The 27,108-nt window shown below is 51.8% G+C and overlaps 1 protein-coding gene across 2 annotated transcripts in view; it reads right to left on the bottom strand.

The window, feature by feature from the left end:
* Positions 1 to 3,001: 3,001 nt before the first annotated feature.
* Positions 3,002 to 27,108, bottom strand: part of IL17B (interleukin 17B) — a 32,863-nt gene continuing 8,756 nt past the window's right edge. Inside the window, exons 1-3 of one of the 2 annotated variants that reach the window (XM_004587551.3) lie at positions 7,177 to 8,017; positions 4,872 to 5,161; positions 3,002 to 3,343 (exon numbers count right to left, since the gene is read on the bottom strand). In XM_004587551.3, coding sequence (XP_004587608.2) covers positions 3,112 to 3,343; positions 4,872 to 5,161; positions 7,177 to 7,197 — 543 coding nt within the window. In that variant the 5' untranslated portion in view covers positions 7,198 to 8,017 and the 3' untranslated portion in view covers positions 3,002 to 3,111. Of the gene's footprint in view, positions 3,344 to 4,871; positions 5,162 to 7,176; positions 8,018 to 27,108 lie in introns of those variants that run through there. The other variant, XM_058677540.1, reaches the window with a different exon arrangement.

The following is a 27,108-nucleotide window of genomic DNA, read 5'->3' as shown; positions in this document are numbered from 1 at the left end:
GGGTGCAGCAGAACAGATACTTTGCAGCCATCCCAGGAATGCTGCCTCCTTGAGCAGGTGAACCAAACAATGTCAGCGTTCTGCAGAGGGGAGACTGTGTTGGGACTCCTCCTGGAAGGAGGGATACAGGGAAATAAGGGGCAAATCTTGGACTGTGTAGTCCCTCTCCAAGCACTGCATCCCCATTTTATCCCTGGGTGCTGAGCTAGGTGCTGAAGAGGCTTCTCATGGGTCTGGCATTGCAGTGCAGTACATTAAGCTACCTCTTGTGACACTGACATCCCGCTGGCTGCTCCCCTTCAAATCCAGCTCCCTGCTAATGCTCCTTAGAAAGCAGCAGAGGATGGCCCAGCTGCTTGAGCCTCTGTCACCAATTGGGAGCCCTGGATAATGTTCCAGGTTCTTAGTTTCAGTCTGGTTAAACTCTGTTGCAGTCATGGGGGAATAAACCAATAGATGGAAGATGTCTCTACTACACTGCCTTTCAAATAAATAAAAATTTTAAAAAAATTTTTTTAAAGATTTATTTATTGGGCTTGGTGAGGTGGCCTAGCGGCTAAAGTACTCGCCTTGAGCACGCCAGGATCCCATATGAGCGCTGGTTCTAATCCTGGCAGCTCCACTTCCCATCCCATTCCTTGCTTGTGACCTGGGAAAGCAGTCAAGGACAGCCCAAAGCCTTGAGACCCTGCATGCACATGGGGGACCCAGAAGAAACTCCAGGCTCCTGACTGCAGCTGCTTGGGGAGTGAATCAATGGATGGAAGAAGATTTTCCTTTCTGTCTCTCCTTTCTGTTTATCTGCCTTTTCAATAAAAATAAATAGATCTATAAAATAAAATAAAGTTAAATTGGTTTAAGCCAAAATGGAGAAAGAAAGAAAGGAAGGAAGGAAGGAAGGAAGGAAGGAAGGAAGGAAGGAAGGAAGGAAGGAAGGAAGGAAGAAAGAAAGAAAGAAAGAAAGAAAGAAAGAAAGAAAGAAAGAAAGAAAGAAAGAAAGAAAGAAAAAGGAGAGGAGAGGAGAGGAGAGGAGAGGAGAGGAGAGGAGAGGAAAGGAAAGGAAAGGAAAGGAAAGGAAAGGAAAGGAAAGGAAAGGAAAAAAGAAAGAGCAGTTTCTCTCTGTAGTGTGGACAACAGGGAATGCACTTAGATTCTAACCAAAGCAGGATCCAGGAGCCAAGTGAACCCCTGCTCTGCCAAAGACCTGTTCTTCCTGATGCTGCCTTTAAGCCAGGGAACTGGGAAGGGCAGGAGCTTGGTCAGGCTTGCGAGGCCTAGCTTCTATCAGGAAGAAGGATGAAGACAGATGATGCCTTCAAACTCCCTAAACCCCATCTGTGCACTGCACACACAAGGAATCTGCAGCCCAGAAACAAGAAAGGCATCACTGGCCGGCACTGGCTGGCACTTGGTGAGCATGCCCAGTGCTCCAGGAGTGGACTGAGGGCTCCTCACCCTGAGCAAGAGCTCCCCTTCAGTCCTCAAGCCCAAGGATGCTTACAGTCTCTCAGCACTGTGAGCAATGTACCTGCAGCTCCATTCTCCTCCTGCCCAGCCTACAGAAAGTCTTTAGAAGCTGTGGGTCCGTGAAATTTTCAGTCCCAGAGAGAGTGTCCACGAGGGCTCTAGAGGCCAGCGAGCCCTAGGGAGAAGCAGCTACTGAAATCAGCACAGGCTGGCACGGGGCATCTGTGTTTTCCAAGCATCTGAAACCAGGCCGAAGCCCCCTGGGGTAATTTTAACCAGTATCCACTGTGGGGCCATACCAAAAAAGGGAAGTGACTTCCCATTTCAGACAGGCACATACCTAACCACTGGTCTTTTGTGCATTAGCCCCTGGAAACATCCAGAGCTAAAGCTGCTGCAGGCCCTGAGCTGGAACAACACGTTTTCCTGCCTGGGTGTCCGGCCTTTGGCTGAAGGATACTCTAAGGCATTAGCTATTCTTACTCTCAGAAAGCAGCCTCACCCGCAGCTGTCCTGGGGAGAGATGGTATTTTTAGGCCCTAGAACAGCTGATTTGTGGCAAAGGTCAGAGGGCCCAGAGGGAGGATCAAATTGCTGGGGGGCTAACAGGGAAAGCAGGTGTAGTATCCCAAACTGGGGGTGGAGGGGTTTGGGCAAGAGCCAGCAGGGGCTGTAGCATAGATGGGTCCCCAATTCCTGCCTGATCATCAGAGGGTTTCAGGAGAAGTCAGTGGTTCCTCTAGTTCCCAGGCCAGCAGCAGCATCTAAGAACCTCCTGGAAATGCCAAGAAACCATTGCAATAAAAAGGCAAAGAATCAGCCCCTACCTGAAGCCACGACCTGGAGGTCAGGGCCCAGCCACCTATTTGAACAACTGCCAGGTGGTTCCTAAGCTTGCTAAAGTTGATGCTTCTCAACTCCAAACCAGGGGTCCTCGGCCCACAAAAGCAAATACATCCACACATGGTCCCCGGTTAAAATCTGCCCTTCGGCAGCCAGAAGGCCTTTCTTTGGGTCAAAGTCCAAAATACAGAGACTCCCAGGGACCAAAGATCCTGTCTGGATCATCTCCTGTAGCCAGCGCAGGGAGCTGGTCTGTGATATCCTTAAGAGACGACACTTCAGCTTGACATCAAGACTTTAAAACTGCTCATTTCCAAAGGGGTAAATGGAGCCCTTGTTAACTCCTATGTTGATTGAAAGCAACCCAGCTATGATGACATGGATGATGGTATACAGGCTTATAAACCCCAATTAAAGGAAGTGTGTGTCTGGCCTAAATGGAAGGAAGGAAGGAAGGAAGGAAGGAAGGAAGGAAGGAAGGAAGGAAGGAAGGAAGGAAGGAAGGAAGGAAGGAAGGAAGGAAGGAAGGAAAAAAAAAAGAAGGAAAGAAAGAAAGAAAGCAGTCTTTCTAAACAACCTGTTTGCGTGATGGAGAACTGAGTGATGAAAAATCCTCCTCTGCAGTGCTGTGAAGTCGTCCCTGCCCTGGACCCAGGTTTTGGTTTGGGAGTCACAAGGAGCAGACCCAAAGTCTTGCTTTATAAAAGATGGCGTTTACTTTTCACCAGCCTTGCACGGCATGGTGGGGCGGGAAGGGGGGTGTTGCAGGGCTGCAGGCCCTGGCATCAGGACCCAGGTGGTTCAGAAAATGCAGGTACAGCCCACAGCGATGGTTTCCATGACGGCGCGCTGGCGGCAAGGCCCGGTGCGTGGCGGAGGTGGGCAGAGGCGGCGGCGCACAGGCACCTGGCTGAACACAGGCACGCTCACCATGCTGCGGTCCTCCTGCATGGTGAAGGGATTCACACAGCCCAGACACAGGCACTGTGCCTCCGGTAGGTCCGCAGGAATGCGGCTGGGGTCGTGGTTGATGCTGGGGGCGGCAGCAGGAAAGAGGCCAGGGTAAAGAAGGTGGTCAGGAAGGAGCGAGTGGGTGCCCACTCCCCCACACACCTGCCTTTCCTCCACAGAGACTGTGCTAGGCTGGAGGGAGGAGGGGCACCAGGAGGAAACTGAAGGTCACTCAGGTGAGGTGAGCTCAGCTCAAGGTCCCCAGACATCCTGCTCCAGCGCTGGATGGTGCCTTCCCCGCCCCTCCTCATTTGTTGTGCACATCCAGGTAAAGTAAAGTGGGAGCATGTGGACCCCCACATCCCACAGGAAGAGACATCAGGAAGACAGCATCTACCCGCACTTCTCCCTCTGTGCCCTCAATGGGTCCTCCACACAGACTTGGCTCCATCCCAGCCTCTGGGGGTTCATGGAGGAGCAATACCACCCAGTTCCCTCCTGGCACTTTCCTGGAGCCAGGCAGGTAGAACCTTGCTTGGCAACCCTGCCTTCTCTGTGCCTCAGTTTCCTTATCTGCCAAACAGTGGTGGTGCATGGCAGGGATGAACAGAACCTCAGGATACACAGGGCCAGCAACATGGCCTTCTTAGGCCCAGCTGCTGCAGTCAGACCCTGAGTCTTCATCAGGTCCAGCCCTGTAGGTCTTTTCAGAGCTCTCCCTCGGCCACTGGCTGGAGCCCAGGATACCAGAGTCCCCAGGCGATTCTGACGCAGGCCTCAGGAAGAGGCCTGTGCAGTATGAGAGACAGAGACATACACAGCCAGCCTAATGTTCATGCAAGTGGCATGGACTGCAGGCCCATCAACCAGACCTAGCAGTTGTCCACTGGTATCTACAAGGGACTGGCTCTCGGCCTCCTCTCCTCCTGCCACAGTTACCAAAATCCAAGATGCTCCAATAGGTTCCCTTTATATAGGGGCCAGCATTGTGGCATAGTGAGTAAAAACTCTGTCCACAGTGCCGGCATCCCATGTGGGTGCAATTCAAATCCTAGCTGCTCCATTTCCAATCCAGCTCCCTGCTAATGCGCCTGGGATGGCTCACATGCTTTGGCCTCTACACCCATGTGGGAGACCCAGATGAAGCTCCTGACTCCTGGTTCCAATGTTCAAATAAATAAATACTTTTTTAAAAAGCATTCTATTTCCATATAATTTATATAAATCCTCCCATATACTTGAAGTCATCTCTAGATAACTTGCAATATGTAACACAATGTAAATGCTATGCAGATAGCTCTTACCCTGTATTGCTTAGAAAATGAGAAGGAAGAAAAAGGTCTGCACATGTTCATCACAAATGCAATGTTTTCCCAGGTTGGTAAAACTCACAGATATGGAGGGCTGACTGTCCTGCCACCTCCAGCTACAACGGAGAACACTGAAGCTCAGAAAGGGTAACCCACTTGCCCAGAGCCACACAGCTATCAAGAAGTAGAGCAGGAATTCAAACCCAGGCACTCCAGGTTTCAGCCATCACAGTGCCCAGGGAAGGGGTGACAGTGGGGAGGGGAAAATGTGGTGCTCATAGCCTGCCCAGTGCCACCTACCTGTAGCCCCAAGGAGAGAGACTTCTCTTGTTGGACAACCACAGCTGCAGGTTGACCTCACATTTTCTCTTGGCAGGCTCAGAGCTGTTTCGCAGCTGGGCCACCATCTCCCCAAGGTTCCTCTCGTACTCATCCATCCGGGTATACGGCTTCACTCTTGACACCAGGTCCTGCGGCACCTGCTGAGACCCAGGGGACAGGGGCCCAAGACGCCCCTGCCCCTTCCTCTTGCCTTTGGAGTTCCTGGGCTGACCCAGCCCCAGGAAGATGGAGATGGCAAGGAGGAACACCTAGGGAGGAAGGTCACGGGTCAGAGGTTGAAGAGTTGAGACGTGGATCCAGGGAGGAGACAAGGAAATGGTCCTCAGAGCGGACCATTCTCCCTTGCCATGCACTGACCCAACCCCACAGAACAGCAATACAGGCCTACAGGCACCCACTCAGCAGGATGTTCCAGAGTGGCACCATTGCCCACTCCTTCTCTTTCTCCTCTTATACCCAACTCACCACTAAATCCTGACAGCCTGGCACCTTCTAATACATCCCCACCCATCCACTTGTTTCTGTTTGTGCGACCATTCTGTTCTTCAGACAGTTCAACCCGGCCTTCCCCAAGTTCCCGTGACTCCTGCCAGCCAGCTTACCTTCCAGCCTAACACCCTGGCCATGGCCCTCAGGGGGCTCCTGGAAGACCTCCTGTTCCTCTCACACTTGGACTCCAGCCTCTTTCTCCCATTCTCTCTCATCTTGTTCTTTTCTGCCCCAGGAACTTTGCACAAGCTTCCAACTACAGCATTCTGCCTCTTCTGTCCACCCCTTCTGTATTGGGCACCTCTGGGCTTTCCCTCCACTCTCTTAGCCCCCATGCCTCATGCACGACTGCAGGCTGACACTGTACATGTCCTCTACTACGCATGGACTCTAAGACAGCATCGTGTCATGTGTCACACACTCTCTTCTTCCTTATCTGCTTGTGGCCTGGGCATGCGGATACTCAGAGCATCCTTGCTGAATGTGTGGGAAGGGAAAACAGATAATGGGCAGAGAGATGAATTCCTAAGTCTTGCCAGCTACCAGTGCAATGATGGGAGCCCCAGAGGAAGAACAGGGCTTCTGTTGATCCTATGCCATGGCAGTGGTCCCACAATGGATTTGGCAGGGGGTAGGGGGACTTGGGGTGCTGGAAAATGTCAGGTGAGGCTTGCAGGGTAAGAGGGAAGCAGGGCTGAGCAGAGGGAGCTTGAGAGGGTGAAGTGGCAGAGAAAAGGCAGGAGCTGCTGAAGACTGGGCTGAAAGCAAACAGTAGCTGATATAGTGTGGGTTGGAGGAAGGGGTGTGAGATAGAGTGGGGAGATGGGCAGCCACAGCCTGAGGACCTTCATTGGACCCCATTTCCATCACTCAGACCCTCTCCTCCTCCTCAAGCCCTCACACTCTCCCTCTGCCTGCCTCCATTGTTCCCCTACCAACAGTAAGTACCTTTGGCCTCTATACACAAGGAGCTCAAGGACCCAGAAACACAGAGATGCCTCAGGAAAACAGGGAGAGGGGGACCACTGGGACACAGGTGGGGACCAGAGCTGGACCCTCTAAGTGAGGTGTTCTCCTTCCATTTATCTTTGGACTCCAAAGCTGTACTGTGCCCTATACCCCCATCCTGGCCTGCACAGCCCATGCCCAATGGCCCCAGGCTCCTTAGCAAATATGCACTGGACACAAGTCGCAGCACAGTCCCTCCTGGCACAATCAGGCCCTGGCACAAAACTTATACCCCTTCCCCCAGCCCCACCCGGAGTCAAGTCACTCACTTCCGCGGTCGTTTCTAGCTTCTGGGACAGAAAAGGTCTCCCTGACAATAGGCTCCCTCATCAGAGCCATGAACACAGCATGCTCAGATTCCACTGCAAGAAGCCCAGAGGAGAACCCACACTCCACCACCCCATCATGTTCCAGATGGGAACAGAGAAACTGAAGGACTTGTCCAAGGTCACACACCAGGACTCCCTGGAAAAACCCCATGGACTGGGCCTGCCAGGATCTCCCCAGATGCCTCCAGCCTGAAAAGGTTTTAGTGTAGACGGACTGAGCCCTGATGGGGAACCTGAGCTCCAGGCCATACTACAGGCTCTGAGACCTGGCTCTGTTTCTCTGCAACCCTAGGGGTGCGGGTGGGGGGGCCACCAACAGAGAGACAGAGAGAGAGAGAGGGCTTGGCTCTGCAGATTCCCAGGCAAGCAGAGACAGCCATTAATCAATGGGAAAGCAAGCCCTAAAAGGGCTGGGGGTAGGGGGGAATGCCACGTACCAGGCTGTGAGGCCAGTCCATCCCCAAGCCGGGCGCCCAGCCCGCAGCTGCCGCAGACGCTGCGAACCCCAGATGCCGATGTCCAGAGAGTGGCAGCAGCAGGATGGAGAGGAGCAATTATAGCTCGACGGGGGGCTGCTGGGGGAGCGGGTGGGTGGGCTCGTCATCAGCTGGGAGCCTTGGGCCCCCAGCTGGCTGGGTCCTACACAGTGGAAGGCAGCAAGGAGCGTGGGGGCAGGCCAGGAGCCCAGCTGAGGTGCCCAGGGGCTGTTGACCGAAGGACAATGCCCTGTGTGTCTGGTGGGGCTCTGGCCGGTGGCACCTCCGCCTGTGGCCTGCGGCCGGCTGCCCGGCCAGCACCCGCAGGGCCAGCTAAGACAATCAGCTTCGTTTGCTTTGGGGATGCGAGGGGGTGAGGGTGGAGGAGGGATGGGCCGTAGGGTGGTCAGGAGGGTCAGTAAGGAGCAGGACACAGACCCCGTCTCCCAGGGACACAGCCTCAGGTGAGCACAATGTCCCTGAGCCCTGTCCTTCCTCTTCTTGCTGTCTCCCCCCACCCGCCCCCGCCAGCTCTCAGGCAGGGAAACTGAGGCCTGAGCAAGGCAGGGACTTGTCCAGCATCACACCAGGAGTTAGAGGTGAGAGCTGGGATTTGTGCCTGGTCCCCTGCCCTGGGCTCAGGGACTCGCTTGTCCACATTGTTTTCCTTGGGATAGTTCCTGCATTCCCAGCCCCCTGCTTCTGAACCTGCATGTCTCAAGCCAGCAAAGCAGCAGATCCAAGGGGAGGACTGCAGAGCCCGTGGTTCTGGCCTCTTGGGTGCAGCACCCCCTGCTCCTGTGTCGCAAGGTTGGCCCCTTCATTCACCCTCACCCTCAGCTCTTTTTGTAAAATAGGAGTTGCATCCAGGAATAGAAGCAGTTTGGCTCTTCCTTCTCTGGAATCTTTCTGAGCCTTAGTTTTGCATCTCCAGAATGGGAAACATTGTAGCAGCTTTCTCTGGAGACTGCTGTGGAGAGTCAATGCAATACTGCATGCTGAATAGCTGGCATGGGCCCTAGAAGGTAGTAAGTGCTCAATAAACACTTACCAGTCTATGATTGATTAAAATGATGCAGCATCAGAAGTAGGAGCTGTTGTAACTGGCATGAGTGCCAGCACAGTTCCTGTGGCTCATCTGCCGCTCCCTGCTCCTCCCTACAGCCTCCCCTTCGGGCTAGGGGAGCTCTGGCCTTCCCAGACTCAGACTATAACTTCACAGTCTCGACTGCACCCACACTCGGGGGTGAGGAGAGAGGACGCAGGTCCTGGAATCACATGCTCAACAGGCCAAGGTTGCTCACCTCTCTTGAGTGGACATTCCAGCCAGCCTGGGTGCAAGCAGACCCGTATCGGGGTGAGGGGTAGGAGAGGGGGTGGAGAGACACTGGGAACAGGGATTCTGAACTGTCCTGCCAGTCTTAGCCATTTACAGCAATCGCAAGAAGAGGAACGCAGGGCAAGAGGCGCTCCCGAATGTCACAACATTAATCTGTCCGGGGCAGGTTTCCATGGCATGACTGAGCAGCCAGCTGAGGCCCAGCTCATCCACAGATACCACCATATTTGGTCAAATACTAGACAGGGCTCGATCCTATCGCTGGAAACTCCAGAGGGAGGGGGACTCTGAAAATACCTCCTCAGGCAACAAGGGAGCCACCCCCAGCCCAGGCGGGCCCAGTCACTGTCTGACCCAAGAAACTGGCCTGCTTGGGGGCAGGGGAGGGGGTAGCTGGAAGTCTCCTGTGCTAACTCTCCACTCCCCCTGGCTGCTGCCACAGTGGGGGTCTTACAGACCTGCAGCAGCAATGACTCTGAGGTCCATAGTCAAGTGAGCAAGTGAAAAGGTATGTGTAGAGTCCAGAGTCTCCTTGGCTTTAGAGGATCCCCAAAACCTGCAGTCTCCTCTCCAGAAGGCAACACAAAGCCCTATGTCTTCCTTCCCAGCTCTGCTCATAGCTGCAGCATTCCTTAATGCTGATCCCAGGGCCTCAGACCTGGAGGTTCTGGTGTAGCAGGCCTAGGAATCAATCTGCCTTTCACCATGAACCTAGTCTGGGAGTTGCAAGGGTCCTCACATTTCCTCTAAGCTACCCGCCCCCCACCGTTATCCAGCAGACTACCAGAAACTACAACCCAGGGAGAAGGGACCTTGCCCACACTCACACAGCGTCTTTGTGCAGGGGCTGGGATCAGAATTCAAGCTCCTGTCTCCTGCTTTCACCCTAGACCGCACCCAAACAGCTCCCAGCCAGGCTGACCTCCCTGCCGGCCTGGAGAAGACTAAGGAGTTAGGCTGGTCTTCACAGTGGCTCTAGGCATCCCTCCCAACACACACACACACACACACACACACACACACACACACACACACACACACAACAGGGGTAGCTGTGCATTCCGAGGCAGGGGGAGTCAGGCAAGCATGGGTCTAGCCACCATTACCGGGTTTCACATCCCAGACCACTTCAGTTCAAGGAGCAGCCCCTTCCTCCATGCTCAACAACTGGGACCCACTAAAAAGAATGAACCCTGGTAGGCCCTGTGACTGCCCCAGAGGTCAGTGCCAGGCCTGAGAGGGAGGCAGAGGGACAAGGGCTTTGGGATTCTTGCCTTGTGGGCAAGACTGGGGACCTTGGTTGTTTACACACAGGAGAGTTGTGGGGCAGATGGGGCTCAGAGCCTCAGTGCCTCACCGCCCCAGGCCTCAGTGGCAGACCCCACAGGGCACAGTGCTGAACCTACCACCAGATGGCACCACCAGAAAGCCAGAAAACCCTGCAGAGAACAACAAACCCTAACCCAGCTATTCCTCTACAGTGGGTGCTAGACTGAGAGACCCCCCCCCCACTCTCAGCTGGGGCACATTCGCATCACACTAAGGGTGGGAGCTCAGCAGAATCAGCCCTCTTCCCTGAACATCTACCACATCACCATTCTCCCAGAGCAGTCGTTACTGACAGGGTGGCTGATACCTAGTATCCATATACAGGCTGCCAGGCACCTAGCGAGCAGTTTCTCAAGGACACTGCTCCACTCAATGGTCCCAGCCACCTGGGAGGAGTTTCTCTTTCATTTCAAATCTGTGGGTGCAGAAACAGTGGTCCAGCGATCATAGTCACCTGCCCTGAGGCACAGAGGACCCAAAGCACCTTTGCCTGACTCCATGATAGGCAAAAAGAGAAGAGGGGACTGGGCAGCTGTCAGCTGGTCACTGAGGAGGTTCCACAATGGTCCTGGCCTCACTCTGACATCCTCAGATATTCAGGTTCTTTGCAGACTCAGAGCTCAGTCTCCAAACCAGAGTCTCCAGGCAGGTCCAATGGCTCCCAAGTTGCAGGCATGCAAGCTTTGGCGATTCCCAGCACACTGTACCCATTTGCTTAATGTTTGATTATCTGAATAAAACTGGCTAACCCAGAGTGGCCAGGTCCTGAAAAACTAGTTTGGTGGTGACCCAGAGGAGGGTGCGCAGCACAGCAGATAAGAGGTCAGACTGCACAGGGGCATAACTTCAAATTTCAATCCTGCCTCTGCCACCTACATTGCTGTGTGACCTCAGGAGAACTATCCGACATATCTGACTCAGGAAGATCATGAATAACTCAGCTCTGACTGATGGATTATGGGGAGGGTTATTGGGAAGAATGTACTGTAAAGCACCTAACAGAGCATGGGGCCAAAGTAAGCAACTGAGGGTTGCAACCATGAAAACAAATTTTGACTTGAGCCTTCAAGGATGCTTCTGGAACATTCCCAGGAAGGGCAGTGTGATGTGGGGATGAGGATAGAACTGGGGGAAGAATGCAGAGGCCCCTGTTCCCAGTGGCCCACCCTGGAACCCAGGCTAAGCCAGGAGAACATAAAAGGAATGAGGTCTAAAGCTTGCCCACAGCGACCCAGTGAGATTGGAGACGGCAGGAGGAGATACTTCGCGGCTGCAGCAAGAGAACATACCCCCACAGGAGGTCTTGGCTCCCATCTGTGCCACCCAGCCCTCCCTCCCGGGTAGCAGTCCTTCTCCCAGGCCCATATTTGCACAAATGCCTGCCTCACTGCTCACTCCAGAGCCCTGGCCAAGAGGGGCTATTTTAAGCTCCCTAGACGGGAACATTGTTGGTGGGAACAGTCCTAGCCAACAAGCTCTGAGTTCTCAAAAAGGGAAAGGCCTGGTGAATGGGCGGCCCCTGGGAGGGGCTGAGGGGCTGAGGTGCCGAGGGGCTGCCACATCACCATGACCTTCTCCCCAGGCAAGTCTAGCACCAATGTCTCCTCCTGCTGCATAAGGCAGGGCAGGAAATGCGAGGTGGGGTAGGGGACTGAGGAGTGGTCTTGCTTTTTCAGTGACTGGGGGGCCTGGACATGCGTTGCATACATCCAGCTTGCCAATGCCAGCTTTGTTACTGGGTTGCAAAGCCGCTCCCCACTGTTCTTAATATGCACTCAGCATGTACCACTACGGACCATCAGAGGCAGGGGTCTCTGGTCCAAGCCTGAAGCTAAAGCCCCTGCCAAGTGCCTTTGCTGGGTACCAGCCTCTATGCTAGGGAGACCACTTGTGAGAATACACATTTCACTGGGTTAGCATCTGGGAGTTAAAATTTATAAAAGTTTTCCATTTTAAATGTATTTGTCTGAAATTCAGACAAGACACAGAGGGAGCTCCTATTTGCTGGTTCACGTCCCACATGCACACAACAGCCATGACTGGGCCAGGCCAGAGCCAGCAGCAAGGGATTCAATCTGGGTCTCCCACATGGGTGTCAGTCATCACCTGCTACCTACAAGCTGGAATCAAGTCAGGACACCAATGCAGGCGTTGTCATATGGAAACGAGGCATGCCAAGTGGTAACTTAATTGCTTTGACAAACACCTACTGCAAAATTTTCTTTCTTTTCAAGATTTATATGTTGGCATCAGCACAGCACAGAAAGTTAAGCCATCACAAGCAACACTGGCATCCCATACAAACACCAATTCAAATCCCGGCTGCTCTACTTCCGAGCCAGCTATCTGTTTAACCTGCATGGGGGAAGCATGGGAAGATGGCCCAAATGCTTGGGCCCCTGCCTCCTACATGGGAGACCTGGTTGGAGTTCCAGGCTCCTGGCTTTGGCCTAGCCCAGCCCCAGCCATTGCAGTCATCTGGGGAATAAATCAGCAGACAGAAGATCTCTGCATCTCCCACTCTGTCACTCTGCCTTTATATTTGAAAGAGTGACAGAAAGAAATAGGGAAAAGCAGAAAGAGATAAGAGAGAGAGAGAGATAGATATCTTTCATCTCTGATTCACTCCTCCAACTGACTACAACAGCAAGGTCCAGACAACACCAAAGCCAAGAGCCAGGAACTCCACCCAGGAATCCCATGAGGGCAGAGGACAAACCACTTGGGACATTTTTCCCTTGCATTCCCAGGCGTATCAGCAGAGAGCTGGATTGGAAGTGGAGCAGCCAGAAACTGTGCTCACATGGGATGCTGGCAGGAGGCAGTAGAGGTCAGGCAATAGTCACTGGACACTTTTCAAGCACAGACACTGAACCAGAATTACCTGGCCTTACCCAAGCACACAGCAGTTGGGTCACCTTGGGCACCTGACTTAACTCTTGAAGCTTACACCCTCAAATGGATTTTTTCAAGCTCACACATCTAAATGTGGGGCTTGGGGCCAGCACTCCATGAATGACTTGCTATTTTCTTGTGCCCACTCTTAGCAATGCATAAGCAGATGGCACAGAGCCATTCTAGTCAGCTTAGTTCTAGAACTTTCCAGCAGAGAAGTTTGGGATTCCAATGGACCACGCTGAAAAGGAGTGAGCTCCACATCAGCTGAGACTCAGACACAGCTAAGGGTGCTGTGAAGGCAAAGAAGGGGGCAGATTTCTCAAGTCATAGGGCAGGGTAGGTAGCCCTAACAGGTCCAAGTCTTTGGGCCAAGGCCTCAGGTCCTCTGTGGGGCTTCCCTGCCTTGCTTTGCCCAGCCCAGTCCTGAGTAGGAAGAAACCCAAGGGAGCCCAAGGGGAAGGTGAAATAAATAGCCTGTCTGAGGTGGGGGTAGATGAGGCACCTGTCCTCAGACCCCCAGTATATACCTCCTCAGTGCTAGGGTGATGTTTATCCTCCGGTCAAGTTTATAGGATGTTTGAACTTACAGGATCCACAATTCTGACATTTCCCACAAAGCTGTCTTGCTGGATGAGCCTGCATGGATGCCGAGTGGGAGTCCCTACCCTTTAATCACATCAAAGATGGGGGTAGGAGAGCCAACATGAGCAAAGTCCTCTTCAGACCCCAAAGCCCAGGGACAGCAGACAGTGAGAGGGACAATCCTGAGAGCCAAGAACACCCTTTGCAGCTTGGGTTCCAGGCCTGTGCTCTCCCCAGACATGAAGCAAGCACGTGCCAGCCTTCTTAGGGTGAGCCTTGCACGTCGCTGTCTGTTACTGGTGCAGGGGAGGCTGTTTTCACTGCAGTCGTTGGGTGCATTTTTGTGTGGGTGGGAGTTTGCGTGTGGTGTCTGGGATGCTTGTGATGTTTTGGCTGTGAGCTGCTTGCAGGCGGCCAATAGATCCTAGGTACAGATATTCTCTCAGCACCTGGCTTGGGGACCCGGAGCCAGTGTGACCAGGGCATGATTCGCAGAGGGGTATCTGAGAGCTACTCCCATTCCTCTCCTTGGGGATCGAGCAGAAAGCCTAAGACTCGAGGCTGGTGCAGCAGCTTAGCAGCTAAAGTCCTTGAATGTGCCAGGATTCCACAGAGGCACCAGCTCTAATCTCGGCAGCCCCACTTCCCATCCAGCTCCTCGCTTGTGGCTTGGGAAAGCAGTTGAGGACGGCCCAAAGCCTTGGGACCCTGCACCCACGTGGGAGACCCAAATAAAGCTCCAGGCTCCTGGCTTTGGATCGGCGCAACTCCAAGTGCGGTCACTTGGGTAGTGAATCATCGAGTGGAAGATCTTCCTCTCTGTCTCTCCTCCTCTCTGTATATCTGACTTTGTAACAAAAAATAAAATAAATAAAATAAATCTTAAAAAAAAAAAAAAAGCCTGAGACTCCTCCTTTAATCATCACAAGGGGGCTTCAAAGTTCATGGCCAAAGTCGCCATCTCCTGAATTCACATACTCTTGGGAACCACAATGAAGACCAATCCGGGCCTCCCTGTGTAAGTTCATCTCTATGGCCTAAACCTGCCAGGAGGGAATGTCAACAAACTGCCCAGGTAGCAGTTTAAAAATCTTCTTTAGGGGTTCTCTGCAGGTTGTCTGTGCGCAATGACTTTCAAAGTAGCACCCAATGGGCAATGCAGAGCCTAAGCATCTGCTTGAGAGCACTTCTGCCACTTCATTTAATAAGTATACATGAAGCACCTGCTGTGTGCCTAGCACTTTTCTAGGTTCTAACGACACAGTTGTGAAAAACTAAGATGGTCACTGGGCTCCTATTCTAATGGGAGAAGGCAGATGTACCAATAGCACTGTTTCAGGACAAACCGGGCCCTCCTTCTCTCAGTCGCCTGTACCTCCTGCATCCATGGGAACAGCTGGATCTGTTGGGAAACCCGTGACCTCGGCCCTCAGGGCATGTGGAGGAAGGTACAGTGTCTCCAGAATGTGAAATCTCGCCAAGTTTCCATTCGAAGGTTGGTTCTCATAAATATTGTGAAGAAAGAGGAACAAAATGGCTAGTGTGGAATCTGACTGCTTCCAGAGTTGAGTTCCCAGGAAAGATGCCTGAATCGCTGTTCTGATCTCCAAGTCAGGGAGACAGCAGTGGTCCAGACCAAGTATCTAGGCAGATGCTGACCACCATGTCCGCCGGTCAGAGTGAAGCCCTGGGCAAAGGAAGGGGAAAAGCACTGCACGGTTTGGAAAACACATTTGCGTCCGTGACTCCATTTACTGCCAAAATTAATCTTTGTGAATGCGAGGATGTTTCAGCAGAGGAGAGTGAGGCCTGGGTGGCCAAGGACAGAACTGCAGATGAAAGGCCAGACCCCTGTGCTCACTTTTGACCTGGGCCCTGGTCTGTGCATGGTCAGTGAGCACTGGAAGCAGCAGTGGCTAGAGGTAGGTGCCCTGTCCCAGCCAGCACACTCTGAGTACCAAGTTCACCCAGATTATTTCTGTCCTCATTAGCTGGGCACTAAACATGATGTTGCCCTACAGGAAAGCGCGTCTGTTAAGAGGGCTTAGTGCCAGTAGGCATGGCTTTCTGAGTCAGCTCTGGAGCGAGCTCAGTGGTCAGGCTGACCCTGCTCTCCCACTATGCGATGCCTTGGAAAGCACAGGATTCTTCAGCCCTGCAGTCTGGCCGCCACACAGCTGGGTCTGAACATGATTGTCCTCGGTGTTTCCATTCCCTCCTAGTCCATTCCATGGCTTCAACTGCAGAGTCGGCCCTGACCCTGGCATTCTGGAATCACAAACCTTCTGAAAGGGCCATGAGGATCATTTTGCTGACTTCTCAGCGGTACTCAAATGACATTCCCCTGAGCCTCTTTGTTGTCATTTTCAACATGTCTACTGGCTGCAGAATTGTTCTTTGGCAAAACATGGGTTGTACAGCTGCTCTCCCTGCGCTATGACAGGCAGAATCAGTCCAAAGAGGCCAAGTTGGGTCGTGGTCACAAACCATCTCCACATCCAGGAGGCTGAGTACTACAGAGACATCCCTGACTCGTGCGGGCTGCCAAGGCACGCTCTGCTCACCAGAATCATTCAGGGACGTGGAGATGCAAGCGTCACCAACATCCGCTTCCCCCAGCGCCAACCCAGGTAGTGCTGGAAGAGGGTAGAGTTTCAGAAGTGAAGAGCAGGCTTTGGGGCAGGCATGTGGTGTTGTGGTAAATTCAGTGTTTGGCATGTCCATACCCCCCCATTGGAGTTCCAGCTACATTGCTTGTGATGCAGCTTCCTGCACATCCTAGGAGACAGCAGAGTATTGCTCAAGTGTTTGGGTCCCTGTCACTCAGCTGGGAGACCTGCATGGCTTTGGCCTGGCACAGTCCTGGCTGTTGTAGATTACTGGGAAGTAAATTGGCAGACAGAGCACCCCTCCCTTGCTCTCACATTCACTCTACCCTTCAAATCAAATTATTTTTTTAAGAAACTGGTTCTTGCTGGGAGTGGCCCTCTCTCCTTCCCTTCCCCTTCCTCCAAATACAGAAATAAAATTTAAAGAAAAAACTGGAAATAACTGTCTTATCCACTTTCCGCTATTCCTCGACCCTTCCAACCCTAATCAGTGGTCCACATGGGCATGCACCCTTCTCCACTATGTAATCATCAAAAATAAAATTTAAATCAGTAAATAAATTGGTTCTGTAATGTCTATCCCAACCACATTTTGCCTTTGGCTGAATTCTTTGAACCTATTAAGTATCAGTTTCTCGCCTATAAAGCAAGAAAATGAGAGAGTGCCCACCCCATTAGGTTGCTGTGAGGCTGAGGATGGAGGTCAGACAGCTCAGAATCTGGTCTTGGGAAAACCAATAAATATCTGGTCCTGTGATGTCAGTGTGGTACCACAGCAACTCTACAGCAGCTCCCAACTCCAGCCCGAGGAACCCTGCCTCCGTCGACTGGCATCCCATGCCTTCAGAGAGCACAATTTATTCTCACTGTGTCCTCATGCATTTTATTACAATAGTCTCAGGGGTCTGAGGCTGAGGCAGATAAAAGGTACATCTCTGTGTTCTTGCCAACCCCAAACTAGATTGATCCAGTACAAGTGTCCACACCAAGTGCTTTGGAAGAGTCCCAAGAAGAAAGATCACCAACTCTGAGATAAAACCTGATGGCAGGGGCCCAGCGTGGTGGCCTAGCAGCTAAAGTCCTCGCCTTGAACGTGCCAGGATCCCATATGGGCACCAGTTCTAATCCCAGCAGCTCCACTTCCCATCCAGCTCCCTGCTTGTGGCCTGGGAAAGCAGTTGAGGACGGCCCAAAGCCTTGGGACCCTGCACCTGTACAGGAGTCCTGGAAGAAGTTCCTGGCTCCTGGCTTTGGATTGGTGCAGCACCGTTTCAGTCACTTAGGGAGTGAATCATTGGATGGAAGATCTTCCTCTCTGTCTCTCCTTCTCTCTGTATATCTGACTTTACAATAAAAATAAATCAAATATTTTTTAAAAAATAACTTGGTGGCAAAGAGAGCCAGAGATCCAACAGCACAAAGCCAGAGTTACAGGGACTTTTTGTTGTTGTTGTTCAAGATTTATTTATTTTTATTGGAAAGGCAGGTATACAGAGAGGAGGAGAGACAGAGAGAGGAAGATCTTACATTCGACAATTCACTCCCCAAGTGACCGCAATGGTCAGTGCTGAGCCAATCCAAAGCCCGGAGCCTGGAACTTCATCCAAGTCTCCCATGCATGTGCAGGGTCCCAAGGCTTTGGGCCGTCCTCGACTGCTTTCCCAGGCCACAAGCAGGGAGCTAGATGGGAAGTGGGGCTGACGAGATTAGAACTGACGCCCATATGGGATCCTGGCACGTTCAAGGCGAGGACTTTAGCCACTAGGCCACCATGCCAGGCCCAGGGATTTTCAAATCCAGTGTCATCCTCTGCCTTTTACACTTGGCAGACAGACACCCAGACAGGAAAAGAGATGGATGCAAAGTCACACTGCAGCACAGGCCATGGTTGGGCCCAGAGCCTCTTTCTTGCCATCCCCACCTTGGGGCTTTCCTTGTGCACCACACAAAGGGACAATGGCCTTCGTGCTGGGACAGGGAGGAGGGGCTCTTCTCAGAATCAGGGCCTGGCCTAGCTTCCCAGAGCTGTACTCCAGCGGCGTTGTAAAGTCAAGAGCCCCATAAACATTACCTATTAAGGCTTCCTGGAAACCCAGGTCACAGCTCCTCTGGGCCATGGGACATGAGCTTGAGCATCCAGTGAACAAACAGAGGGGAATGTTACATTTTTCACTTCGTTTAGGAAACCTGCCTTCTAATTATAGGATTTGTTTAACAGTCCTGGGTGGTTTACAAAGACTTGGAGTCAGCCAGCGGTTCTAAGGGCTGGCTGAGGCGTGTCAGACAGGGTGACCTGGGCAGGGGCCGGAAGGGGTCACCACCACCCAGGGAAAGACAGATGGATGGACAGGAGGACAGACTAGCGGGGTCCACTGAAGCCACGGCCCACAGGGCTAGGGAAGTCATTGTCCTTATCCCCACTAGCCAGATTACTCCCAGCCAGAAAGCATGTCTACTTTACCAGAGGCCTTTCTGACAAGGGTTGTGAACAGGAATCAGTTTAACAGCCGGTAGGTGAAATCATGATCACTTTACTCTTACTGCCATGTCACAGCCAATCTTCCTTTGCTCCCCCAAACCCAGAGTTTGGGCTGCTGCCACCCCCATCCCCCTACACCTGTCTCCCTGTCTGGGTGGGGGGAAAAGTGAGGCAAGACCCTCACTATGGATGAGCCTGTTACCTAAAGAGGGCCAAATCAGTCTCACAGAGGCACCAGTTATGTCTCCTCCTCAACGGGAGGCCATTCAGGTCAGCCCAGGTCCCCATCCCACCACTCAAAGAAACCCCCTAAACTTTCCTGTCTTGCAGTCTCTCCCTTCCTGGGTTCACACACACACACCCCCATGCTCAGGCACACGTGCACACAGAACCCTCCTGGTCCCTTGGATAACTCAACTCCTATGGCCAAGCCAGTGATTTCCAAAGCAGGATATTGTGTAAGGCTTAGGAAAAATATTAGAGGCTTCTATCTTCTATCCTTTCTAGGGTGCTTTTTTTTTTTTTTTTTTTTTTTTTTTTTTTTGCCATTAAAGGAATACACAGAGTACTTCAAAAATCTTCTGGAAAATAAAATTAAATGTTAAATTTATCTTGGGTGCCAAAACATTCTTAACCCTATGTGCAGTTTCTGCATAAATACGTGTTTTCCATGAACTTGAAGAATTCTCTTGTAGGATAGCAGTCTCTAGAATTCACAAGATTTTCATTTCTTAATTTATTTTTTTTTTAAAGATTTTATTATTATTGGAAAGCCGGATATACAGAGAGGAGGAGAGACAGAGAGGAAGATCTTCCATCCGATGTTTCACTCCCCAAGTGAGCCGCAACGGGCCAGTACGCGCCAATCCGATACCGGGAACCAGGAACCTCCTCCGGGTCTCCCACGCTGGTGCAGGGTCCCAAGGCTTTGGGCCATCCTCAACTGCTTTCCCAGGCCACAAGCAGGGAGCTGGATGGGAAGTGGAGCTGCCAGGAGCAGAACCGGCGCCTATATGGGATCCCGGGGCTTTCAAGGTGAGGACTTTAGCTGCTAGGCCACGCCGCTGGGCCCTCTTAAAGTAATTTAAAACTCTTCAAATAAACTATTGTTTCCTGATAGGGGTTCGTGTTCAAAAAAGCCCTGGAGCCCCAGGAGCAGTGTTGAACTCTGAGCCTCCTGGCAGGCTGGGAAGAGCAGAGCAAGGAGCTCCCAGCCGTGGAGCAGCTCCCAGGCCCTACAATCGCTCGGTGGGTTGGGAAGGACAGGGAGCTGAGTCTGCTCCTCCACAGCACGGGCTGTGGAGAACATGCTGTCTGTCACTGGTGACAGCTATCCTGGGCAGGGACTCGAGAAGAGTCTATCAGAGTCATAAATTCATCAAGACATTGGTCCCACTGTTCCTGGAACCCGTTATGTGCCGTCCATCTCACAGAGACACCACCCCCGACTCACATTGAAATGACAGGCCTGGCCTGGCAGCACTGTCTATACCACAAACAATTGGCACCCACAAAGTACTCCTCCATACAGAGTTGGCTGCAGGGATCCCAGCTCCACTGAACAGGGGAGCACCTTCCAGCCACCTCAAGGATGAAGCAACCCTCCAAGTAAAGAATACTGCACCACCTGAGACTTACTACTCAGCAAATGCAATCAGACACAGAACCATGTGAACCCCCAAGCGGCAGGGGCTACTTACAAGTGTGCACACAGAGAGGTGGATTTGCCTGCATTTGCACAGAGACTCTAGAAGTACTTACAAAAAAACTAAGAGTTGTTTTCTCCAGGGAAGGAAAAAGTGGGTGAGGGAAAAGAGATATCCACAGTATACAACTTGCACCTGTCTGGTAGTGGTGTTGTACAGAAACAATAATACCATTAGATAAAATCATTTACACCTGTCACTGTGCGATGTGGGGTACTACATTCTCTTTCTGTATCTGTGAGCTGGGCCCAAGAAGCCTCACCTTTTTGAATTAACAAGGTTACCTAGAAGTGACGGAGCCTCAGACACATCCCCCAAGGAGTTGGTAATGGCAGAAAGCAGACCCATGGAACACAGCCCTCTCCCTAAAGATTTTCAGAGGCCTGCCCAGGCTCTGCCAGAAGAGCAGGGAGTGACAACCTTGCTCACAGGTGGGACACTGGGGTTCCCAGCCATGCAAAAGTCAGAGGAACAGTGAGGTCGAGGGGTTGGCCTCCTGTTTCAATTCCCTTCTAAATAGTTCACCTACCAGGGCTGGGGTTGTGATACAGCCAGTTAAGCTGAAGCCTTCAACTCTGCCATCCTACTTGAAGTCCTGGTTGTTTGCTTCTGTTTCAGTTCCCTACAGATGCACCTGGGAAAGCATCTGATGATGGCCCAGGCACTTGGGCCCGTGTTGTCCATGTAGGAGACCTGGTTGGAGTTGCAGGCTCCTGGCTTCAGCTTTGGGCTATGGTCAACCCTGACTGCTGCAGCCATTTGGGGAGTAAGCCTGCAGATAAAACACACCTCTGTCATTTTGTTTCTTCAACAAATAAAATAAATCAGTAAAAAAAAAAAAAAATCACGTGTCATTGAAGGAGAATGTTAGAACTTGGTTGCACATGCACAAATACTCAGGACACAAGCAGGGAAGATGGTAGTGGCAGAAAGTTGGTCTGGGTTGGGAGAAGACAACTTTCTAAAAAAAATTCTAAGATAGCAAGAGACAAAAAATGAATCCGATTTGGACGGCCTTCTGGAACCAATTTGCACAAGGCTCTGGAGGATGCTAATGACCATGAGTACAGCAGTTTGCTGAGTGAATGGCAGATGCCAGGGCTTTGTAGCTGGTTGGGTTGATTAGCTGGGCTTGACACCCTATGAGTTAATGATAGGGCCAGGGCTCTCAGCATCACCTCCTGGTTTTTTGGACCCCTAGCTGAAGTGTCCAGAGGCATTAATTTTTATTCTGAATGTCTACATTTTAAACCAAAAGCCATGAGGCTATCATGCTGGGCCCCTCTACAACCTTCGTAGCACCTTCTAACACACAGGTGTCTCCCGGTCTATGAAGGTGCCTTAAGGGGGAGGCGACAGACTAAAGCAGTGACTATGGTATATAAGGACCTGGATGACAGAGCGATGAGTAACATCCTGAGTTATGGGTCAAGTTCACAACTCCCAAAGCAGCCACAGAGGTGGAAGCCAATGAGCTTCCTAGACAGGGGAAGGGTTCCAAGCCAACTCTACCCAAGCCCTTGCAATGCCAGCCTTTCCTACTTGCCATCAGCAATCTGGGTCAGGGAGTGACAAAGATCTGGGAGACTGCGGCCCCACTGGCCAACTCCTACAGTCATACTTACCTAGGATCAACACAGGTCTGTGACCTTCCTTCTCCAGGAAGCTGGGGCAAAGTACCCATCTCCTGCCAATCCCAGAAACAACGCTTGTTTGCCATCCTGCAGCAATGGACTTGGTGCATGGAGCCAATAACCATACATGGACTACTCACTGATAGTCAATAGCTGAAGTTTATTAACAGCATCAGACTTTAAAGAGTGAGGGTCATGAAGGCATGAAGAGGGTTTGAGGAATTTACATATCAACAGCAAGAGGGAGTTGACTTGAGGCTATGGGAGTTTCCATTCCTCTGCCCAAGAGAGGAAGTACCTCTCTGATCTGTAATCTAAACCTGAGGATTAGGGAGTTCCTGGCCTGTGCATTTCCATATCAACTGCTCCCAGAGCTTTCAGGACAGGAATGCAGCAGGCTACGGCTCCATTGGCAAGACTTTCCAATGTCCTGTCCTAATCAGTTATCTTCCTACAGATCTAATCAATTGTCCTACAACCACTGGGTGCCCTGGTCTGCATACAGTCACAACACAAACCCACCTGCAATGGAGTATACTAGTACACATACACATCATTTTACCAGAATGGGATCATGCCATCTGTGTTCTCATTCATGAACTGTACTTTCAAAAGAGCCTCACTCGGGCCCGGCGGCACGGCCTAGCGGCAAAGGTCCTCGCCTTGAACGCCCCGGGATCCCATATGGGCACCGGTTCTAATCCCACTGGTCCCCCTTCCCATCCAGCTCCCTGCTTGTGGCCTGGGAAAGCAGTTGAGGATGGCCCAATGCTTTGGGACCCTGCACCCGCGTGGGAGACCTGGAAAAAAGTTCCAGGTTCCCGGCTTCGGAACAGCGCAGCACCGGCCGTTGCAGCTCACTTGGGGAGTGAATCATCGGACGGAAGATCTTCCTCTCTGTCTCTCCTCCTCTCTGTATATCTGACTTTGTAATAAAAATAAAAATCTTAAAAAAAAAAAAAAAAAGAGCCTCACTCCTAGATTGTGTTGTGGGGTAGGCAGCTAGTTCAGGGTCATGAGCTTGGAAGCCCCTCTCCCACCACCACCTACCTGCTCCTTCCTGCCCACCTATCATCACCAGAGAGGGGGCGGTATTGCATTGTAGTGTGACCACTCCCCTCGCAAGCCCCCATAAAAGCCCTCAATAGGGAGCTGCTCACTCTCTTGGTCATGTGCTTCCATTGCTCCAGCACTCCCACTCTTGGCCGCCCCAGCACCTGCTTGCTCTTTGGCTTCCCAAGGACAGACACTGAGGACACGTAGCCCCCGAGCATGGCCCTTGTATGGCTGGCTGTATTCCCCACCCTCTGCTCACTGCTTGGGTGGGAAAGTGGAGATGTTCATTCTAACATGCTTTGTAGTTCCAATGTGTGTACTTTCAATCAAGAGTTTCAGGAGAGGTGAGGCCTAGCAGTAATGGAATGTGGGCAGATAACCCATGGAAAGGTGAATGTCTGCAGCTTTGTAAGTGTGCCCAGATTGTTCACTGTATGTCTCTTAGGATAACTTATATTGCTGGGGAAGCTGGGACATAGGTCTTCAGTTTAACAGATGGACTTCAGGGTAATATCCATTTGTTCCTCTTGGGGTTTCGATTATATGGACTTATGATTTGCTATTTCTAGTTATAGAAATGTTATCACGAAGCTTGGTTAATAAAGACTCCTTAATACACCCTAGACTTGTCTGGCATGATCTTGCTTGCACCCCACAACAACAGATTGCATACACTTTCTACATCATGCTGTTTTTGAGAAACTGGTTTGATTACAAGGCAAGTGATTTTTATAAAATTGTCATCACTGATCACTTAAGTGCTCATCCACTGGATTCATACTCCATCAACAAGAGTGTTGTGTCATCAGAGGGAACATACTTGGTTTTATTCTAAGATACAACTGCTCCCCAGCTGGACAACTCTGAGCTTTCTGCCTTTGGGGTAGAACTGGTATAAAATCAGGCCTAGAGATTGGTGTCAGGTTGGGGGGTGAAACTATACAGTAAGACAAAGGGATTTGTGGCTATCAGGGATTTGCTAAGTTGTCTTCCAGGCTTTGTTTGCATCCCTTTAGTGACACAGAACTCACCCCTTCACCAAGATGATGCATTAACCCATTTCATCTTGGGGAGCTCCACTGGCTTAAAAAAAAAAAAAGTCTGTGTTGTTGCCAGCACTGTGTGGTACGGCAGGTAAAGCTGTCACTTGCAATACCAGTATAACATATGGGTGCCAGTTTGCATCCCAGCTGCTTCCACTTCTGATCCAGCTCCCTATTAACATTCCTGGGGAAGCAGCAAAAGATAGTCCAAATGCCTGGACCCCTGCACCCACATGGGAGACCTGGAAGAAGCTCCTGTGTCCTGGCTTTGGACTGGCCCAGGCCAAGCCACTGTGGCCATCTTGAAAGTAAACTAGCAGATGTCCCTCTCTCTGTAACAATGACATTCAAATAAATAAATACTCTTAAAAAAGAAAGTCTTTCCTGTGTGAATCTAGACTGTTTTCCCAAATGTTAGAGTTGTAGCACTTCAAGTTTTTCCTAAGTGGCTCTGTGAAATGGCAGCTCCCAAGGCACGCTCTATCTCCTCTCACCCTCCTGAACTTTCTCCCTGCTGACTTAACACATACCCAGCTCCCTACAAGAGTCTCCCTTAGTCCCACAGGAAGCCTCTCTCTCTGTCTCTCTCTCTCTCTCTCTCACACACACATACCATCTGAGCCTGACCAATGGGAGACTGGTCACACAGGGCTGCCATCTCATTAGCCCTGGCAGCTACTTGGGTGCTGGAACACTGCTCTTCCCATATCCTCAGAAGACTTTGACCAGCAGGCCCACTGATGCCCAGACGGAGCCAACTCCAGTGCTCAGTCAGGTGCAGAGTTCCTGGGTACTGAAGTTACCCTTGTTTGTATTGATGAGGGAATGTCTAATTAAAAAAAAAAAAAAAAAAAGACAGGGCCTGGTAGCGTGGCCTGGCGGCTAAAGTCCTCGCCTTGAATGCCCCGGGATCCCATATGGGCGCCAGTTCTAATCCTGGCAGCTCCACTTCCCATCCAGCTCTCTGTTTGTGGTCTGGGAAAGCAGTCGAGGATGGCCCAAAGCCTTGGGACCCTGTACCCACGTGGGAGACCCGGAAGAGGTTCCTGGTTCCCAGCATCGGATTGGCGCAGCACTGGCCGTTGCACTCACTTGGGGAGTGAAACATCGAACAGAAGATCTTCCTCTCTGTCTCTCCTCCTCTCTGTATATCTGACTTTGCAATAAAAATAAATAAATCTTCTTTTAAAGATTTATTCTTTTTATTACAAAGTCAGATATACAGAGAAAAGGAGAGACAGAGAGGAAGATCTGTCCGATGACAAGTAACTACAACAGTCGGAGCTGTGCCAATCCAAAGCCAGTAGCCAAGAGCTCTTCCAGGTTTCCCATGTGGGTGCAGGGTCCCAAGGCTTTGGGCCGTCCTCAACTGCTTTCCCAGGCCACAAGCAGGGAGCTGGATGGGAAGGGGGACCAGTGGGATTAGAACCAGCACCCATACGTGTGTTTAAGGCGAGGACTCCAGCTTCTAGGTCACTACACTGGACCCAAAATGTCTAATGTTTATACGGAAGAACACACAATCTCCAAGTGGGTTTCCTACTGGGCTGGCTTTATCTCCATTTGAGGATCTGTTGGAGGGGCTGTGGAGGGTTAAGCTGGGACTCTGTAGGAGTGAGAAAGTAGAGTTTATGAGCCTTTCTTGCCCTACCTCCCTGCACCTGCACCTCAGGAATGCATTTTCTTGGCTCAGGAAGGTAGGGCTGCTACATCCTGCCCATGTGGTTTCTGTACAGGATAGGGATGTTTCCCAGATGTTAGCTGGTAACAGAGCTTTCCCGAGGCCCTGTGGTAGGGAGCAGTGGGGACAGAAAGGAGCCCAGTTTGATTCAGAGCCCAGCTGGAAATAACCCCAAGACTGTGTGCCCCACAACAATACAGCAAGGCAGGTGCCATGCACCTCAGAGGAGGAAAGGGGGTTCGGGGTGGCGCAGAAGCAGCTGCCCAGGCCTGGTGGCCAGGAGGCGGCAGAGGCAGGAACAGGCACACAGCCTCCTGACCTGGAGGGGATCCTTCTTTCATAAAACAAGGGGATACAGACCCTACACCCTCAGCTCTGGCTGGCATTGCTCAGAATAACCCAAGCCCATGTGTTGAGAGAATCCCAGGGTCAGCAACAGGCAGAGTGGGCTGGAAGGAGCAGGCAGACCTGCAGCAACCTTGTCCAGGCCAGGCACTGAGGTGCCGTTGCTGAGGCTGGGGACAGAAACAACAGAGGTCCAGCACTCGGCGGAAAGCTCTGAGCAGTGAAGGCTGGACCTGCTGGCCCTCCCTCGGCACACTGCCCACCACTGGGAGGAGCCCTCTGCAGGCCTCCCAGCGCCTGCTGCTACGCTGGTGGCTGCTGCCTCTGCCTTGGGGCCTCCTGACCTATCTTTTCTGACTCTTCTTCCCAGGCATGTGGGAAGCCCGGAACACCAAGCCTAGGGACATCACACTTTCATGGAAGAACTGCATAGCAAAAAACTAGACCCGCATATGTGCCACAAGAACAGCACAGGCCTCAGTGAGTCCTGTGAGGATGTGGCAGAGACACTGCAATGCCCAGGGACAGGCCTCTCCGGGAGGTGGTACATAAGCAGAAGGCAGGAGCTGGGGAAGGAGACAGCCAGGAGTGGCTCTGGGAAGGGGGTTGGTTTGGATTTTGGTAGAGAGAAGTATAAAAGCCTGGGGGCACACAAGGGCTCAGGGATCTGCAGAAGGCCGAAGGGTGGTGAGGAAGAGGGGCTCTGGTCCAGCCACAAAGACATTTCAGACGCTGCTGCCCTGTGTGCCGGAGTAAACCCTGTGACCACGAGTCCCAGCCTCCTTGGCACAGCAATGAGAGTGGCATTCCAGGGTCCCAGCTTTGTTGCCAGTGGTCTCCCACCCCCCGCACACACACAGCCATTCCCATCATCCTCTGGAACCAGCAGCCAGGACTGGTACCTTCCCCATTTGAGGTTCCCCATTAAAATCTCTGCAGTCCTGGGACACAGGCGCCAGAGAGAGGAGGAAGTTCCCACACACAGCTTCTCCTGGGGAGTTCACGCATGTTCCCAGGCTGACAACTGGCTGCCCTCAGCACTCGTCCCCCTTTCCTCCTCCTCCTTCTCTCCTCCCTCTCTCTCTTTAGCCCCCCTCCTTGGGCTTAATGACTTCCACATGGGCCTCTGGTGGCTGGAGCCAAGCTTCCCAGCATTGTCTGAAATCTCCAAATTTAGAAGAAATATGAAAAT

This window comes from Ochotona princeps, chromosome 19, assembly GCF_030435755.1.
Source record: "Ochotona princeps isolate mOchPri1 chromosome 19, mOchPri1.hap1, whole genome shotgun sequence".
Taxonomy (NCBI): domain Eukaryota; kingdom Metazoa; phylum Chordata; class Mammalia; order Lagomorpha; family Ochotonidae; genus Ochotona; species Ochotona princeps.
The sequence above is the reverse complement of the archived record's forward strand: the minus strand, read 5'-3'. Positions and strand labels throughout refer to the sequence as shown.